We start from the raw sequence: 20,404 nt of genomic DNA, 5'->3' as shown, positions 1-20,404 counted from the left end.
TCTAAGCCTTTGCTGAAACTGGGGGGAAATATTAAAAGAAGTAAAAAATAAGACCTGATATGCCGAACCAATCAAAAGTCTTTATGGGGGCCCTTCATATTCGGGTGGTGACATGCAGAAGATGTGTGTTGTAAACACTGTCGTACCAACATGTCTTTCTTGTCGTGGGATACAAATATTTTAACAATGTCGCTGGTAATCCTTAATTAGCCAATGCGGATTTAGCACGCGCTCAATGTTTTTTTTTTTTAATTTAACGCTTCTTGTGAATCTATAGTTTAAATCTCTCAGTGTGACAAAGTGATTGTCGATATCTTCAGGTTGTCTCACTACGGAGGACAACGGAGAGAGAGAGCATAATTTCCGGCAAGGCGTCATTTCCTGTCAAATGTAAGGGGTTTAGGTCTGTTAGCGGTCGTTCCCCCCACCGTTCAAACAACTAACTTGCATTTAGCAATACCCAGAAATTCAGTAGGAACTCAGATCATCTAGTACTTGCAACGCAACCCTTTGTGTAACCTATCATCAGGCCCTAGTTTGCTTTTCTGTGCACAAAGACATTTTTATTCGACACCTTCCCGAAATGTTCAGTTTGGGAAAACAGCTGTGTCTATTGACTCATTCACAACGTGATGTAGCAAATAGAATGTGTACCTCATCAATTCATACATACCATATGTGCCCACAGGTTTGCCACCGAGGTGGGTCTATGACGCAGTGCATGTTTGCACACCATTGAGCTCACTTCTGTTTGAGAGTCTCTGACTGGTTGACACAACGTGATTATTTTCCTGCTGTTGTGTTGTGTTTGTATAACCAGAACAACAAACAAACGGGATTGAAGAGGACTTGTCAGTCACATTGCTCCGGGGCACGAGCAAGGATGTGTGCTTTTGAAACGATACTTATGCATGCTTAAAAAAACACACAAATAAGGAAACACATTACGTATTGGGGTCAGGAAAATCAGCAATGGTGAGAGTTTACTGCCGAAAGAAAAATAAAGGATATTGAGATCCACACAGAGCACAGAGTTTTATTCTGCATCGATCTGTATAGATTATTATTGTCCATAAAGTGGAAACTTGACCTCGGCTTCACGGAATACATGCAACACATCAACATGCTCTAAAAAGCGGACTATTTTCAGACACACTTTGGTTAGACATCTACAACCATCTATCCAAGGTTAAGTGGGTAAGTGGGTTTTATCCTTGCTATGTTGATATTTTTAAATACAACAGCTTGGTTTATGCTGTTTTAGAAGAGCAATTATGCACACATCCTTAAACACATGCATTTGTTTTTCCTATTTGTTGTGGCATATTTAAAGAAAGTCTTAACAATTATTTAAAGATTTTCTTGTCAGTTAGATCACTATATATTGGCTATTCAGGTAACATAATGGTGATGGAGCCTATGGCCAGCTCATGCCCTTGCATGTGCAGTATTATGAATGTTTCGAACATGGCGCTATTCTCACCATGCATTCAAATCACAAGCGCCGCACAGTTAGTGAAGCGACAGACTCTTCAACTCACTTGTGTGGCAGACATTTTCTCTATAGGTGCCGTCAAATGGAATATGGAAGAGCTTAGAGTTTACTACTCTAAGGTCTTGCCCAGTTCTCACAATGTATTACTAACCAAACATTTTCTTTGTGCGTTATCCCATGAGTCTAACATATTTGCTAGCTTTTCATTAAGCTGGGAAACAACAAATAAACTAAAGATGAAAAAACAAATAGCAAGACTAAGATAAATAACATGATCCATCTCAATATTGCTTTTCTTTCTTACATTGAATGAATGAGAGTATGAATTGGGAGCATGGTAAGATTGGGCTCACGTAGGCAGAAGCATCTTCTGGAGGCCCATCTGCTTGCTGAATAGTCCTGCATGTGTTCGACCACGCGATGGTCTCTGTAACGGCCAGAGACGGCCTCTGACTGCTACAGAAAGCCTTCCACGCTGCTTCAGACATCGCACTGCTTGTGTTCCTGACGATGGGGAAGTGGCCCTGCGCATCGAGTGCATGCTTTCTGAAGAGAGAAACTGATGTGGAAGTGACCGCTGATGAATCACGCATGACAACTGTGTGCCTACAGGCCCCAGCCGCCATGCACTCAGCAAACGTGAATGTATGTTTTTGTGTGTTCAAAAGTGCACTGCAGCTCTTCGGGTGTACTACACCTGCATTGGAGAGCAGAGGTATCAAAACCATATGCGTGTGGGAGTGTGTGTGTGGGGGATTTGCAACAAAAAAAAAACGTATCAAGTATGTTTATGTTATGTTAATGAAAATTTGCTATATGGATAAATAGGCGTACTTGAATTCTTTTTTTGAATTTAGTGTCTAACTATCGTACAAAACTTGACTGAGAGAGCACAGTTTATACCTTTTTAAATACTTCATTATTGTAGTATTGTGCAGAATACACTTAAAAAGCCACTTGCAGGTTGGCATCCCCGGTTAATAAATGTGTGGTAGGCTGTGTAGCAACTCATTAAAACAATAATTTTTTATACTTAGACAGCTTGTTTCGTTTTTGTAATGAAACATGCTGTTGCTCGTGTTAAGACAAAGGGTAGAGTGGGTGGCTAGTAGAACTGCGATGGCGAGTGCGTCACTCCTTTGACAGCCATAGCATTTTGTTATAATAAATACAATTTTAAATCCGAGGGATTGCAGCTATAGGAACCAGTTGGGGTTCTACTATCCTTCCACTCTAGCTCTGGCGCCTGTCTTACCTCAAGTTCATAGTAAAAAAATAAGAAAATAAAAATATATTTGTTACAATCCATTTTCTATATACAATTGATGAGCAGGTGATGCCAACCTGCAAGGGGCTCTGTAAAGGGTAATTTCTTAACTTCAAGGCTCAGTTTCTTTGGTTGTTGCAATAGAAAAATGCAAAAAAATGATACAGAAGGTTACCTTAAGTTAAATTAAATCATGGGCAGCGAGACAGATTTTTTATATTTATTTTATGAGCAATTATATTGCTCATCTCTTACAGGTATGAGGAATCACTTTTTTCTCTCTCCATACCCAGCCAGCAACTGCTCTACTAATAGAGAACAAACCCAGAAATTGAATTGTCCAATAAGTTACAATTTTAGGTGTACCCCATCATATAGTCAGGTGATGTACAGCCTTGCTTTACAAGCCTGGCCTATCGGCATTTAGTCAAGGTCAAGAATAACTCTTGGCCATTTGTTCTGGGCCAATATAACTAATGTTGCCTGCCACCAGGGCTAAATATGTTACATAAGTGGTTGTGTGGGCCATGCACTTAAGCAATGATGACTGAAGTCAAATCATTTGTTGGCAGTGTCTCCCTAGTTCCGTTTTTATTGGCCCTTCAAGGGGATGTTTTTTTGTTTTTTTTTCGTTGCCCCATATATCGATCACATTGTAGATAGTTTTTCAGTACATACTTTGAGAAGCACTTAGTTTATATTTAAGTTAAAAAATGTAATGGTCTTTCAAAGAATACCAATTCAGTAATTGTTTGGTAGAGCAGAGGGCAATACTGAACATGCCTTGCCTCCTATATGTAAAGAACCTCAATGAGATCGCCGTGCATTCTTCTTCCACACCCATCTCTGGCTTGTACCCACAAACACTGTTTCGAATGCCCGACTAAGAATATTGCAGCTCAAAAAAGGAAAATACTTTTGTTTCACTAAGAAGTCTAATTAGCCAAAAACAGTCACAAGAAAGTACAACAGAAACCGTTCACCTCTCCAAAGCTTGGCTTACCTTTCTTACTAACAAAGAAAACTGGCCAATAAAGGTGCTTGACAATTTAAGAGCTATTATTTGAGTGTAGCTGGTAAGAAATGACACAACCATCCGTCAGCTATTAGTGAGTGAAATGAGTTGTGAGATTCTCTGTTTCGACATGACTGTGCCTGCATCTGTAAAAGCCAATTTAGATTTGAAACCCCTTACGGCTCATCTCTGACCTAAACTCATTCCCAGGGGTTCTCATCTCCTGACGGAATGCCTGGAACAGGGTGCTTCAAGTTGCGTTATTGGTGAGAGAGATGGCTTTGGAGTGATATTCGTTTCAGTTCCATCATTTGAGAGGCAAGAGAGAGCCTCCCTCACTCTTGCATAGAGGGATATCTGTATCTGTCATATGTTTTGGATATTGCTTAGTCTAATTATTAGTCTAGTTAATATGCTTACACAGCTCAACAGAAATTACCTTGCGGTGGAACGTGATAACACTTAAGGTCAGGACCCTCTTTCAGCCTGACCAGTAAGGGCATTTCTTCCCTGATTGGTTCGAGGAATCCATCTTGCCTGTGAATACCAGTTGTGTGAATTGCAACATGTGTTTTTGGAAGTTTCGGTCCAATATCTTGCTCTCTTATGCCCGTTGTGCTTTTTTTTCACATCTCCAAAGCCTAATCTACACCAAAAAAATAAATAAAATAAGAGGTAACCCAAGTCTACGATTAAATTATGGAAAATTTGCCAGATAACCAATCACAAAACACCACCTGTAACTCCACCAAGGTTTTTGCCCATCTCTAAGAAGGCCCTGGGATTGTTTAATGTAATGTAGTTGTGATTGTAGATCGACTGCACTGCACATGTTTCAGACCAAGGTCAGGAGGCTGCAAATATTGTGGATGGAGAAGTTACAATGAATTAACATTGCCAATATCACTACAGCCAGTATTTTGTGTGCCTCTTTTGATGGAGGTTACACGCATGAAGCTTTAAGGTATATGTAATTCCTGCCGCTAGCGGTCTCAAAGCCATAACAAGATACAGTTTGATGATGTTGTGAAGTAGAGTGCAAATTCATGGGAGTTGTTCAGGCAGCTACTCAGGCAGAAATCATGTTCAATAACGTATATTATTTTATACATTTTATTGACGTTTAATCACGTTTATTCACATTATGTCTTTTCATTCTAATGATATAGCTGCCAGTAACATGACGTTAAATTGCTAACTTAGATGAGTCGACTACCCATACAGCTGTAGTTAATGTTATGTTTACTTATGTTAAGGTGAAAAACTGTGTAGCCAGTAGAGCCCCAGTGTAACACACATGGACCATACATAATAACACAAAACACAAAAGAGTAGCCGCCAGAAGAGCTACACGGGTCATTGTCGAGATTTGAACGTGGGTGCGATTACAGTTGGACAGAGTGCATAAATGCACTGCGCTCAGCTTTACAATGAAATACAATTGTACCCACTTTAAGTTGTGCAAAAAGGGTCCCTCACCCCAACATGTCATGAACATTGAGGACATAGTATAAAAAGGATAGATTTCTCTGGCTTCGAACATTGCTGAAAACAATTGGGATACATATAACACACATACCTTTAACATTACTTGTTCCATCACTGGTCGTATTTGAGACAAATTTTAAGCTTGTGTCCTCTGAGTTCTCTCTCTCTCTCTCTCTCTCTCTCTCTCTCTCTCTCTCTCTCTCTCTCTCTCTCTCTCTCTCTCTCTCTCTCTCGTGGGTAACCTGTGGATTCTCCTCATTACAGACAACCGATCACAGTTCCTGCAGCAACACACTGTAATGGCCTTGACTGCCTCTGCAGCGTTGAGATGTCGCGCCTGAATAAACACACCTGCCAGTCAAATAACTGATAGCAGGAGCCCCGCGCTGGCGTCTGTGGCCGCCGATGTGGGACGTCATGGTCCCCCCAGAATGAACAAGATCATCTTCAGACCACTAACAGTGTTGTGAGATGAAATGTCAGTTCTGCTGTGCATGGTGAATTTAGGACGTGACCACCCAACTTCTGGTCCTTTTTTATGTCAAGCTTGTGCCCTGGATTCCGGACTCAGAATACTGTCATCACAAAATGTATTTTTGGACATTTTGGCCAACCTGCAGAAACCCTGATAAAGCCAGGCTGTTTCATAGTGGAATGCATGTTTCTGTATTGCTGAAAGTGCAAATGTAATGCATCTATGTATATGATATCATAATTTTCATCATCGTCGTCATCATCTGTGCATCATATACATACTATAATGATAATGATGATAATAATGCATGATGATAATAACTGTGGTGGTAACACAGTGATTTCCCTGTGATACAGCAGCACTAGACAGAAGCAACAAGTACAACACACACACACCCCAGTGATGTGACACAGCCAGGAACAGGGAGCAATGTCAGAAGACAATGAGGTATCAGAAGGCACTGCATTCGCTGTAGAATTAATTATCTAGTTTAAATAAAAAGTGAGTGTGAGAATATTGTGAGATTGCAGTAATCACACTTAAACTGCCTTAAATAGCATCAGTGTGACAGCCAGGGAGCTCAACGCATCGGGGCATGTAATCTACTGAATCACCCATTTGCTCGGTTTTCTTTGGCCCATGTGTCTTTCCAGCTTTCCAATTGATATAAAAGGGCCTTGATAATTAAAGAGGGATTGTCTGTTCTCTTTCTACCTTTGAGCTTCAACAGTCCCAGGATAATAGTCCTCCACATAGTTGACAGACTACAGGTACCAACTTTGTAGGTGCAGATTGAAGTGATTTAGATGTTCTCGTATCACGACGGAACAAACAAGAAACCCTAGTGGTTTGGTAGCGGACCTTTTAGAAAGGTCCGCTAAAAAAAAGCCTGGGATAGAGGTAAGGCTGACCGCATGCTACTGCATGCTTAGCCTCTTATTGGCTGATACGGTTAGCCGGTGCCTTCTGATGAGGCGTTGATGCACCATGCCTCTCCTCCTGGATTGAAGGGACATTTCCATGGGAGTCGGCAGCCCTGCCCCAGAATGAAGCAAACCTGAAAGCATTTTGTAAAGACGGGGTCAGAGGGTTTGGTTCTCTCAAAGCCCATTGCTTCAAAATGTTTGGGTGTCATGGACATGAGCGATTGGTCCTTTAAGGATTTGTCATTACCAATTCATTGCTAACTCGTACAAAAGGGTGATACTGACCTAAATTCCCAACTTACATAATATAGGTGTTACATAACAATCTTGTTGAATATTACAGTAAGAGTTGGAGCTGCAGTCCTCTTGCCGGTTCTACAAAATATTTCTTCCTGTGGCTTCATATTATGTAAAATGAGTTCTTGTCATTGTTATACAATCATGTGCATTATGACCCCAATATGCTACAATATTCCAACCTGCCATACAGTGTAGCCACAGCATATGCCAATCCTTCAGCTTGTGCTAACCTCCCTTTTTCATCATATAATTAACGTCTACCTCCTAACAATAGATTTTGGACACTTTAGTATTCAATTCATGCAGTAAATATCTCACATATGTACATTGGCTGGGCAGTGGAGCAGCAGAATGAATCGTGTTGGGTGACTGAAGGGCTGGACCTGGGGACTCTGAGGAGATAGATAGACAGAGCCAGTATGAGGCAGCATGAGGCAGCTTCTCAATTGAATAGTTTCGATCATTTTGGTAATAAATTATGCAATTAGCTCATGAGTGAACATTACGGTGCATCAATCAAAAAAACTGCAAGCGATAAGATATAAGACAAGAATAGTAATTGAGCACAGTCCATTGGTTGCTCTACTATGGTGTGTGTGTATACTGATGCGTAGCTTCAGACATTTATTTTTACAAAGGAATAGCATCCATCCTGTTACCAGCAATTATATATGAAACCAACGCTCCAATATTGCCAGCGTCTAAACACCTGATAAATAGGCCATGTGTTGCAGAGAGGGAGGGTTTGAGCGATGGCCTCAAGCTGTGAGACTCTCTTGTTTATGGTTGAAGCCACGGGAGTCGCCCAGTAGGACTCCCAGCGCTGCACAGTGGGACCACATCTCTGGAAAGTAGCCAATGTGGTTCCCATTCATCAGGCCCTTCATAACCTAAGGGAATCATCCCAGTACTGCATAAGTAATGGGAGACTGTGGGGTTGCCACTATTCTTAATGTGTTAAATAAACTCAGAAGGCCACACGATTAAGGGTTATCACTTTCTAAATTAGAGTTACAGCTTTTTTTGTTGTATATCCAAAATAATAATTTTGTTGTGTGTCCAAAATAAAATAGTCATCTTTGCCCAAGGTGGAAAGGCATCTTATGTGGCGAAATGATGAAAGATATTGTAAACATACAATTCAAATGAACTGTTCTGTTTTTAGGCAACTGGACAATTTCTACCCAACAGATGCCAAATGCATCTAATTGCAAAAAGGAACACAGCTGGGACGGGTTTGTGAATTTGTTCTGGCTTTTATCGATTTTCTCAATAAATATTGGAATTTTCATGCCACTTTTTGGCATGCATATTTTGTTGAAATATGGCATAAAGAAGTTTTACCTTCAGAGATCCTAAATTAATTGAATTAGTTAACATATTAGAAAATCCATAGTGTCAATGTAAGTCTAGATGAGTATTATCCTGAGGAAAGCTATAAGGCCCCACGTATAGCCTTTGTGCCTGCGTTTCCTCTTAAGTCCTGAAGTCAATCAGTCATTCATCCATCGTTCACTCTCTGTAACTTTGGCCGATCTCAGTTATTTAGCTCGTTAATTGCAGCCCAGCCTGATGCCTTTTGTGTTAAATTGCCCTGATGGCATTGGTTAAGACGGAAACCAATTATCCCTTAACTCAAATGTTTTCTAAAGCAATGTCAATGTTATGACAACTCATTCACCGCTCACTAGCGGTGCCCTGAAGGGCTTTGCATCCTGATTGTTTTAACGGGTGTGTGTTTGATGAGGCTCCGGGACACAAGCTGATTCATTAATAATTAGAAGTATTCACAATACTAATTGGATAGGATCTATTGGAACAATAGTCCAATGGACGTGCTTGCGGGAGGCTCATGGAAACGGGCTTCAATATTGAGCCGGGCAATCTGCTCTCCTCTGTTCGCCAACAGTACTGATTGTTGTATTGTATTGGTTCGTAACTCTAAATTAACCTCGGAGGGAAATTGAGCGGCGGCTATCTAGGTTATTGAATTTCGCTTGACCACAATTGGATATTTTATCTGTCATTCCTATACTTAAATTACAGATCCACTTTTTTTTTTATCAACTCACATGGCTTATCCCTAATTAACAGGTACAGCAGTATGCACATTATTGCCTACGTTGCATTTTCTTAAACCCTGAGAAACAGTGCATTGATAAGAGAGAGAGTATTAAAATATAGCTTACATGGTGTGAAGATAGTGTGTAGAGGGGAGCTAAAGCAGTGGCTGTGTAGGGAGGATTATAATGGCTTCACTAATCCACTCTCTCTGTTTGGTGGCCCCTCAGTGAATGTAGAAGTCTGGTGTAAGACAGGTGTGGGGGGGCAGGTGAACTCATTAAGGAAAACATCTGAAATGTATAATTTGCAAGAGATGCGGGGGCCAAAAATATATCATGTACTGGAGAAATGAGGGAGGACAGTTTTAAGCTTCAAGTATACTTCTGATGTCGAAAAGGAACTGTGTGGGTCTACTCCGGAACGGGGCTTGCATTCATGGTTCTGCGTGCTATTTGACCCGATGTATATAAATACATCATGAATTTATCTTATTTTTAATTAAGCTGTAGCTTAGTCTCATTCATTCTCTTATCAAATACCAAAACATCCAATTAAATCCCAATTTACGTAACACCTAACACCTTGTCCTGCCATACTATCCATAAATATAATGTGAATGCTCTTCATAGACTGTCAATGCTCACTCTGAATGCTCTTTCAGAGATGGACTCTTTCTAAATGCTCATTCGGAGATGGACTCTGAATGCTCTTTCAGAGATGGACTCTGAATGATCTTCCAGATAGACTTTGAATGCTCTTCCATAGATAGACTCTGAATGCTCTTTCAGATAGACTCTGAATGCTCTTTCAGATAGACTCTGAATGCTCTGTCATATATACACTCTAAATGCTCTTCCATAGATCGTTTCTGAGGCTCTTACAGAATTGATTCTGGATGCGGCTTCCCTTCATAGACTTTGAATGCATGTAGACTCTGAATGCTCTTCCATTGATAGACTCTGAATGCAATTCTATATAGATACTGAATTTGGATGCTCTTTCAGAGATAGACTGAATGCTCTGTCAGAGATATACTCTGTCTTCATGATTTGACACATCCGTCTCAATGGATGAATCTAATGTTACAGCTGACTTATTTGCCAACATGCACTCTAAATACTCGTACTTGGCTGGTTATGAAGCACACCGTGAATATCCTGATGTTCTGTTTCGCTAAACAACAAAAATAAACTTGTATTTTGTATGTGTGTATTTTAACAGCCCTTTGCTATTTTTTACAGTAATCACACCCTGTGCATGTATCTCTCTCTCTCTCCCTCTCCTCCCTCTCCCTCTCCCTCTCCCTCTCTCTCAATCTCTCTCTCTTTCTTCCAGGCTCAGTGTCTCTCAGTGTATTACTGGTATCCATTGCGCTGACAGTCTGTGCCGTTTGGCTCATAGCTCTATGTGGTGTCTGCAACTGGTGTCAACGTAAATTGGTGAGTAACAATGTGCATTGACTTGTATATGCAGTTTATGTGTTTGTGTGTGTGTATATACATTATATTTTGCAATATGTGATTACCCTTAATCCAATGCAGCAACAGCAAAATATGGATAATATTAACACTCATAAAGGTCATACTTGAGAAACTAATTAGAGGACGTTTCCTTAATATACAGTTGTCGGCCATGTCAGAGGCTAATGGTTGAGTGTGTGTATGTGTGCTGGCAACATTAATTTAAATTCAAATTATAGCTCTAGCGCATTATGAAAAATGCTATGCCATGATATTGAGGCTGAAAGAGATTTCCTCTCCACTAATGCGTTATTTTACCAGTGTCAGGTGGCTCGAGGATTGGATGCCCTTGGATGTGTGCCTTAGTGATGGCTTGTGTGCTAGCGGTGATGGTGTGTGCATAAATATAGGGTGAATGATAAACATGTGAAGATAGTGTACATGGAGGGCCTTGGTGGGCGAACAGGAGCAGAATCAACTAGCAGGTTATGTAAACATGGCGCCACGCACGCACGTCAGGCGGCGTGCGTGGCATGCTGCTCCTAGCCAGCCCCCAGGCCCCCAGCCCCCCAGCCCACAGTGCCCAACCCCCAGCCCCCCACCCCCCACCCCCCGACCCCATCAACCGATCATCATAATGCTAATGAGAATCCACCTCCCGGCTGTGCAACTGTAATTATTCCCATACGTTCCGATGGGCTTGCTTTCTCCTCAAGTACTGTGGAGTAGTGTAATGTTTATTTTTTTTCTCTCTCTCTCTTTTCTATCATCTCAATCTCTCCCTTTTTATCCTAGGGCTGGCTCACGGTCCCCTTCACTCTGTCCCACACCCAGTGCTTGTGCTAGCGGTTGCAGTCTGTCTTGAGCGAGTCGAGTTGGGGGAACATTTCGGAACAGCCTTGCGTTTTGATCTTCCCTAGAGAAGCATAGCACGGCGCAGCATCAGCCCACGCGGTCTTAATACGTCCAGGAAATGAAATATGCTCTCTTATCATCGTGTCTGTGAAGTGACAGAGGAGCGCAGTTCGCGGTGTACTCATTGGACGGATCAATTAGCCTATCAGCCGTGGCTTATCGATGTTTGCCCCGCCGTTATCTTACGTCTGCGTCCTACCCCGTGTTGATGATGTCATTCTGGGGCTGGCGCACGCTCATTATACGCCACAGTCTGGTCTGCATTTGTCCTCTGCCCACTTTATCTCCTCGTCCTTGTCACAATGCCACTGATGTATTCCCGCCACCGCCACCACCACCGCCCTCTCGCAGGTGTTTCTCTTGATCTCTCTCTACCTAACAGTCTCTCCTTCCCCTACTTCAACCCTACATCACGAAAATTGTGCTTGAATACGTGGTTGTAAGTTGTTGTCTATCCTTAACACATAATTATCCATCTTCCATATATGGAATAAGAATCTTTAAGAATACATCATACACCATATGCCATATGTAGAATAAGAATACATAAGAATACATCTTCCATTTGGGGAATAAGGATCTCAGCAGAATCGATTCAAGTTGATCCGGAGGGGGGTTTGGAGAAGAATACGATAATGTCGCTGCCTTCAAAGTAACCCCAATGTTCTGAGATGCCAGATGACCGTACCGAGAGAGCTGTGTGAAGAAGATGAAGATGTCAGGTTTTGGAGGCTGGCTAGCTCCCACACTATGGGGCAGCTTTGTTGGGAGCAGAAGTGGGTGGACAGTAGGGGGGAGAGAGAGAGAGAGAGAGAGAGAGAGAGAGAGAGAGAGAGAGAGAGAGAGAGAGAGAGAGAGAGAGAGAGAGAGAGAGAGAGAGAGAGAGAGAGAGAGAGAGAGAGAGAGAGAGAGAGAGAGAGAGAGAGAGAGAGAGAGAGAGAGAGAGAGAGAGAGAGAGCGCGCGCGCAGATGGTGGAGGGGCATGGCTGGTAGAGGAGTGGATCTAGACAGGGAGAGCGGAGAGTGTGGAGGGGAGCTGGTGTTGAGCATCTCATTTGTGAGTACTGATGACAATGGGAGCTAGAAGTGCCCACTGGAGGATACAGCAGGGGAGAGGAGAGGGGGAGAGGAGAGGGGGAGAGGAGGGGGTAGATTTCATGGTTCGCTTACTCCATCCCGCACCCTCCCATTTCTCTTCAACAACAACAACCTCCGCCGCCCATCCCGTGTCACACGACCCCCCCACTCCAATCTCTCTCACCCACCCTCTCTCCCCCTCCCTCTCTCTCACTCTCCCTCTCCCTCTCTTGGCTTCTTTCGCCATCTAATGCATATACACAACACCCCCCCCCCCAGCACCCACCACCTCTGCTACCAGCTTAACTAACCCCATCCGGATGATTCCGTGTCAAACGCTCTTCTTTTCTGCCGCTTGTGCTTTTTTATCCATCCTTCTCCTCCTCTCCTCCTCCTCCTCCTCCTCCTCCTCCTCCTCCTCCACCACCATAATTGCAGTTTCTTTTTAGCTCACTGTCTTTCTTGCCTTCCTTGCGTTTCTGTAGCTTTGACCCCTTTTTCTCTCTCTCTCTTTCTCCATCTCCCTCTATCTCCCTCTCTAGCTCTCTCTCTGGTTCTCGCTGTCTCTCATTCTCTCTGTCTCGCCCTATGTCTCTGTCTCTCTGTCTCTGTCACTGTATGTGTGTGTGTGTGTGTGTGTGTTTGTGTGTGTGGGTTAGTCCCACTCCCATCCTACCGATGTTGTGTGTTCTCTTCTCTCTCTCTTCCGCTCCCCATTCTCTTGAAGATTTTATGATACTCTTAAATAATACATGAGCTGCACTTGATAGCAATTTTTTGTATGTGTGCATGTGTGTGAGTCTTAGTTTAATTGAGCTTGTAACCTCGCTCAGATTTGAAAATCTGTTTTTATTATTTATGATGTGGTGATCAATATGCGCTATTATAAAAGCCTTCAAGCTAATAAATTGTGCACCTGTAAGGCATCACGAGTACTACATCCTCCTGTCATTCCTAGCCAGAGGATCCACACAGGAACAACAGAAGACCTGAATTATCTATGCATTATCTAATGCTTCTCAATCTCAAACTTTTCTAAATGTTTTATATTCCAATGTGCACACCTCATTGTCCCCTTGAAGAACATGCCTTTCCTTACCTGTTTTACTTGCCAAAGCCAAAGCTTCTGCAGGCTATAAAACGCAAAGCGCCCGTTTTCAAATATAGAAACTCTACATTTCACTGATAATGATGCTCGGAAATGCAAAAGAAGCGGGCAAAGCGCTGTTTACAACTAAAAAAAAAGACAGCCCCAGCTGCGATAAAATTGTTAGGTGTGATCGGGACCTTGCCCGGAATAAGAGCATCTGCGTGATGAATAAATAAATAAATACATAAAACAGGAGTTGCCAGACTTCAAACCTTAGTCATAAACTAAAGCTTACCAGCCTGATTGTCTGTTCTAGTAGCGGACAGTGATGAAGGCTATCCACTGTGTGTGTCAAGTATTAATATCCATTATTTCCACCAGCCTTAGCCTTTGCAGGAGTGTGAAGGACTGCGGGACCGTGTTGCTGGGTTTCTAGTGTGCTGAGAGCCCTTTTATAAGGCTGAGCTCCTTCGTCGAACCGGCCAAACTCTCCCGGCCAAACTCCATAACTCTTTTCTATCTCTTTCTCTTTCTTTCCCTTTCTCTCAATTTGTTTTTCTCTTCCTCTGTTTCTTTCTTTTTCTCTGTTTCTCTCTCTTTCTTTCTCTTTCTGTTTCTTTTTGTTTTCCGTCTCTTTTGCTCTCTTTCTCAATCTTTCTTTCTCTTTCTTTCTTTCTTTCTTTCTTTCTGATTCTCTCTCTTTCTTTCTCTTTCTCTGTTTCTTTCTCTTTCTCTTTCTCTTTTTCTTTCTTACTCTTTTTCTCTCCTTCTCCTTCTCTTCATAGGGGAAGAGGAATAAGCCTAGCATGGAGGCGGCCAGCTCCCCAGAGTCTGTGAGGGGTCGAGGGGAGAATAAAGCCATCAAGTAGGTATGAGGTACCAGGTGCAGGGTACAGTATTAGTAATGACAATACTGTAATGTCAATGTCAGACAGATCAGCCCCCGAATGTTAAATTAAATAATAGTATGAAGTATCAATACATATATAAATAGTAGTACTTTCCCCTTTACTAGCACAGTACTTGTACTACTGTACACCTTCTATTTTAAACAAAGAATATGTGACCAAAGAACATGTAATAGAGCCTATTCACCGAGGTGTCATCATAGGACAAAGACAGCTGTAGCTCATACCACTAATTATTGGTCTGCTCGTATGTATGAGAGCACATGGTCCATGTCAATGTAAAGTGTAGTCTACAGCCCGGTACGTTAAGCAGCAGACCCATGAGGTGTGTTATGAGAGACAGCTATGTTTTCCTACGATGACATCTCTGTGAAAGGGAATGTTTTAATTATGTTTGTCCAGGTTTTTTTCGTTTCTGCTTGTGTTCTAAGTGTGCTTTACTTCATTGTTTACTATATGGCCTTTTCTCTTTTTATAGCCCATGCCCGTCTTGTTTTCATTGATTAAATATTACTTTTTAGCCACCGCTAAGCTGCGTGGGTACCTTCTTCTATGGCTAAGTCATTCCTTGTTTTGCTGGTTCTTTTCTTCATACCTATTTTCCTTCCTTCCGTACACAGTTTATCCTAGGTTTTACGCTCTTCTTACTGTTATGATTTATGCATCTTCTCGGGACTGAAAGCAAGTAAAGTGTAAGAATATGTTTGTTGTTAATACCATAATAATATTAACACCACTTTCTGTTGTTGTTGTTGTTATTGCCCTTAATCTGGTTCATTGTTGTTCGGACATAATATCCAGAAATATCTCCCTCCCTAAATCTGTATACAGTGTGAGCGGGACTCTTATTGTGTTCGGATCAGTGAGTATTACACCAGGTCTCTTCACAGGCAGGATTTTTTTTCCCCTCTCACAGTCCTGTCACAGGCATGAACACTGTGTGCGTGTTCTGTTTTTTTTTTTGTTGCAGTGCTTACTGTTTGTGCCCCTCTCTTTGGCCACAGCGATTTAGACCGAGACTTCTGGAATAACAACGACAGCAGCAATGTACAGCAGAGGTGGAGCTCCTACCCGCCGAAGGAGTTCCTCTTAAACATGTCTCCGTACGCCCCCTATGGAGATCCTCGCCTCACGCCCAAGTGAGTCTCAGTCACGGCTGGTAAGGGATCCCTCTACCTGGGCAGGGCGGTAACGAATGGTGGCCTACATGATCAGGCTGAGGAAATACTCGGATTTGCTGCCGTGTTCAAATGCATTATTTTGCATTTAATCCAACATTACCAAAACAAAAATACACACACACACTGGAAAAGAGCAAGATATCATTGGTATAGGATGTATGGGTTACTCAACAAACACCCACATTAACTTTGCTCTGCAGCCTTGTAGAAAAGGTTAAAGGACAACGGTTGTAAGAGGTCCCATTAAGTAGCGTGAGGTAATACAAATGCATGTTTTGTAACTTTATCCTATCTCTTTTTTGGAAGCCTTTGGCTCTAATTGGCAGGGATCTTAATGTTTTCTTGGCCCGGCCACGTCTAGATAGTGTTTAATATGCGTTAGGGATAGGCAAGGTTTTATAGAGATGTGTATTGCAATTGGGAATTCTGCCACGATTTTAAAGAATTCAGGCCTCTCTTTGGATGATATAATTGTTAAGCTTCGCCAAGCAATCCATCTTAGTATTACACTTTGTTTTGCATTCCCAATCTAGGGAAAATTATGTTTTCAAATATAAAATCATGGTACAACGATAATGCCAAAAATCGATAATTCGATTTTTTATGAGCATCTTTATCAGGTATATGACTGGTAGATGCCTACAAGACAGCCATTTCTGGAACATTTACAGAATTCATAACAGTGACCATCACAACACTTGTTGACTCCCCCCAGGGAGTCAAAGGTCAGATTGCCCCATTCTCTACAGCCCTGCCAGCCTTATCAAGCCCCTAACTTTTAACCTGCACCTGCAGCCCATGGCGCGTTGCCATGGAGACGGGCAACCCTCTCTGAAAGCAAGCCTGTGAAGTGTATACCACCCTTGTAGCTCTTCTCTCCCCTCCCAGGCAGACAACCAGCTGCTAAGGGCTGCTTACTGGCCATCAATCACTTAGGACTGCTAACTGGTCACCAACCAGGCCTGCTAACTGATTACAAGCTACTAAGTTATATAGCCGCTCAGGCATGTTAACTGGCCACTAGGCGCCTAAGGCCTACTAAATGCTTGTGAGCAGCTAAGGCCTGCTAACTGGTCACCAGCTGCTAAGGCCTGCTAACTGGTCACCAGCTGCTAATGCTTGCTGACTGGTCACCAGCTGCTAAGGCCTGCTAACTGGCTACTACCATGGCTTGCAAACAGAGGGTTGGCCATTGGTTTCTCTTTGTCTTGTCTTTTTGTGCTCCATGGTTGCTAGCGTGGCGGGGTTCTGAGATCCTACTGTGTCTTTGTGTGTGTGTGTGTGTGTGTGTGTGTGTGTGTGTGTGTGTGTGTGTGTGTGTGTGTGTGCATGTGTGTGCATGTGTGTCTGAGTGTGTGTCTGTTCTGGTTGTAAACGCATTACATTGCGATGTTGTGTGTCATTGTCTGGTTTCCACCCCTTGCTCATCGGAATCTCATCATTTACATTTTTTTTGCTGTTTAAGTTCCATGCCTCCCGCCCGCCGCAGTAATGCTTCCGCTAGGAGACCTAGCCTCACAATGCATTGTAGGTCTAAGTCCTCAGAATCATCCTACATCTTCAGCCATCGCCCATAGAACAAGACATAGCAGTCTGTATCTCTGTGGTAAAGGTGCTATTATCCTTCCCTGTAGTGCTTTAAGTGATATGGATTAGGGTTGCCTGATTTTATTAAGCTGTACAATTGAGATTTTGTTTTTTTCTTATCGTGAAATGAGAACATCAATATCATATTCGATTCTACCTTTATCTCTTATTGAAAGAAAAAATTGTTGGTGGAGAAGAAAGACAAAAAAGATACAGGTTTTATACCGGTTGACACCAAAGATAGAAATTATTGTATTATTCTTCCTAGAGAAATAAAGATACAGCCCTCAATGTATAACCAGATTCTGTCTCTGTCTACTAAACAGAATCACTCAAAGCAAAACTTGCCATTTCACTCTTCTTGCACCTTACAAATGTGTTAAATTGCCCTAAGCCTTGAGACCTATCCCATAAAACCTGATTAGTCCAGTCGCCCAGGTAACCTCCAGTCATGTTCAATGTTCATCACCCTACAACTGAATGTCCCCACCCACGCGCTACGCATCCAGCGGTCACTGTATGACTATTTGTGAAGAATGTCCTGGTCTGCTGCCCTTGTCTCGTCACTTGGCCCACTGGGGATGTCTGTCGCTGTGACGTCTAGGTGTTGCCTTACACAGGGGTGTGTGTAGGCCACATGATGGGGGAATATGTGCTGACGAAATTGAAAGTTAAAGTTAATTCATCGTGGGGGAAAGTGTGTCAAGGTTCTGCATACGTTTTCTACCGTATAGCTTTTGCCTTTTCACTGCTAAGCTTAACCCGTCCGGTGGGAGCTGCTCCGTGTATTTCCACTCTGATCTCTTTGCAAGCAGTGATTTAAGAGCTCTCCTGTTGTCTCTATAAAACATCCACCGAGTGCTCCACTTTGTGTCTTGCTAACCTCTCGCATAAGTTTTTATCTCTCTAACTATTTCTCTCTACCTCTTCCTCTCTGTCACTGTACCTCGCCCTGTCTGTCGCTGTACCACTTCTTGTCTGTCTCTTTACCACTTCCTGTCTGTCTCTGTACGACTTTCTGCCTGTCTCTGTGCCACTTCCTGTCTGTCTCTGTACTACTTTCTTCCTGTCTCTTTGCCAATTCCTTTTGGCTCTGAACTACTTCCTGTCTGGTTCTGAACTTCTCCCTGTCTGTCTCTGTACCACTTCATGTTTGTCTCTGTACTACTTTCTGCCTGTCTCTGTACTACTTCCTGTCTGGTTCTGAACCGATCCCTGTCCGTCTCTGTACCACTTCGGGTTCATCTCTGTTCACCTTCCCCTCTGTCTCTGGACCTCTTCCTGTCGGTCTCCGTGCCCCTTTCTGTCTGTCTCTGTACCGCTTCCTGTTTATCTCTGTACGTATCTGTCCCTCTCAATGTCCTCTACCTATCTCCTCCTTGTTTTGTTGGATTCCCCACTGTTTTTGTTCCCGCCTGTTGTTGTTGTTGTCGTTCTGTATTGTCCTGACCCCGCATGCTCTCTTAGCGGGGCAGTGGATAAGGGGGGACAGGGAGGTGCTGGGCCCTCACCTGGGACCAGTGACAGCGGGGGCATTGTTGGCTCAGGGGCCGGGGCTGGGCCCAGTCGCAGCGACAGCCTGCGCAGCATGGTGATGGGGGCTGGCAAAGCGGGGCGCTGGCAAGCTCTCCAGAGCCACATGCACGCCGGAGGCCTGCGGTCTAGCAAGTGAGTTGCATGGTGAAGGATGATCTATGGGGGGGAATGCATGAAAATAAGGAGGGAGGACAATGTGGGCATGCCCAGTCATGGTGCCCATATCTGAAGTACAGCCTTCCAACGGCAGGATGTTACACATGCAAGGAACGAGAGCAAATTGAGGGACAAAGGTTTGTTGATCATATGCAAGCACTGAACAAAGCTGATATACATATTGATCTTTTGGCCGTTTCAAGTACTTAGTTGTTGTTTTTTGCCAAACAGAACCGCTAGGTTGTTTCGTATTAAAGGCATGTCCACGGCTTTAAATGATCTTGGAATTTAATTATATCCACATTCTAAATCCATCAAGGAATCGGCAATGCTCTTCTATGTGGACTTCTAAAACCCATGTGAGTGGCTCCTAATAGCGAACAAATTTTCACATAAATTATTCAAAACAATTCTATCAATAGAAAATCATCCATCAAAAAATAAAATAGCATGAAAGCCCACATTGATCAGAAACTTTGGCTGATGCCCTTCTATTTTTTTTTTTTTAAGATTAACATTTGTAGCGATGAATTGGTTCACAGTTTGTGTGTGCAGTGATATATAACTTATGACTCAAATTATACATGTTTTCAGCAGCAAAGAATCAATTTCTCTGAAATAATCAGACTATTAAATCGTTGTTTATTTGTATCTCTGCGAAAGAATAATCTGCAAATGAAAAAATTAGGGTGATATTTTTTTTTCTTGCCTGGTACACATTCCTAAAATAACAAAACAGCAAATCCTAAAAAAAATCAGGGATGTGTTTGTGTGAAGAAATATGTTTAGCGATCAGGAGCTTTAGTCTTAATTTAATTTCAGCTGTTGGCACGCAGCTGAGATTCATTCCTCTGTTACCATCTCTTCTCTGCCCCTTTCAGATCCACATCTATTTCCATTTCTCTAGCTGGTATTGGTTTCTATTTTTGGTTATGCATCACTCTCTCAGTGCTCATCTCTCACTGCAAGTGTTTGGTGTTTTCTTTTTTCATTCTTCTGTTCTCTCTCTCTCCCTCCCTCAATATATTTGGAAGGCCCCTTAATTACAATTTAGGCCAGTTTTTTTTCTTTATTGACTGCAAGGGAAGTAGTTAAAATAATTCCTCAACACGATGGAAAATGTTGAAGCAGGGGGAAAAATGGATTTCGCTTTGAACATTTATATTTATCCACATATCCTATCCATTAGATATTACTGCTATATATGTACATTCATTGACAATTCTCTGAATTTGTGTGGTGCCTTTGCATTCAACCTCCACAGGATAAAGTACTGAAAGGTTACAGGGCACACTGGTTAGGAAGGTGGTTTTATATGGCCCTGCAACTTTTGAAAATAGTCAGTAAAGAAGATTCGCTGTGAGCCAAATTTATGACACGGTGCACTCCGCTAAAATGCATAAGCACACAGACTGGCTCCTAGTTGTCTGGAATAATGCCATAGAGAATTCATCCAGATTTATT

The 20,404-nt window shown here is 42.5% G+C and overlaps 1 protein-coding gene across 3 annotated transcripts in view; it reads left to right on the top strand.

Moving 5' to 3' along the window:
- Positions 1 to 20,404, top strand: part of syt7b (synaptotagmin VIIb) — a 58,309-nt gene that overhangs the window by 15,653 nt on the left and 22,252 nt on the right. The window contains exons 1-5 of one of the 3 annotated variants that reach the window (XM_030377508.1): positions 822 to 1,197; positions 10,366 to 10,469; positions 14,358 to 14,437; positions 15,485 to 15,619; positions 18,716 to 18,916. In XM_030377508.1, coding sequence (XP_030233368.1) covers positions 14,379 to 14,437; positions 15,485 to 15,619; positions 18,716 to 18,916 — 395 coding nt within the window. In that variant the 5' untranslated portion in view covers positions 822 to 1,197; positions 10,366 to 10,469; positions 14,358 to 14,378. Of the gene's footprint in view, positions 1 to 821; positions 1,198 to 10,365; positions 10,470 to 14,357; positions 14,438 to 15,484; positions 15,620 to 18,715; positions 18,917 to 20,404 lie in introns of those variants that run through there. The other 2 variants (XM_030377507.1, XM_030377509.1) reach the window with 2 other exon arrangements.

This window comes from Gadus morhua, chromosome 14 (assembly GCF_902167405.1).
Source record: "Gadus morhua chromosome 14, gadMor3.0, whole genome shotgun sequence".
In the NCBI taxonomy this organism is placed as follows: domain Eukaryota; kingdom Metazoa; phylum Chordata; class Actinopteri; order Gadiformes; family Gadidae; genus Gadus; species Gadus morhua.
Note: the sequence above shows the minus strand (reverse complement) of the source record. Positions and strands in the feature narration are given on the sequence as shown.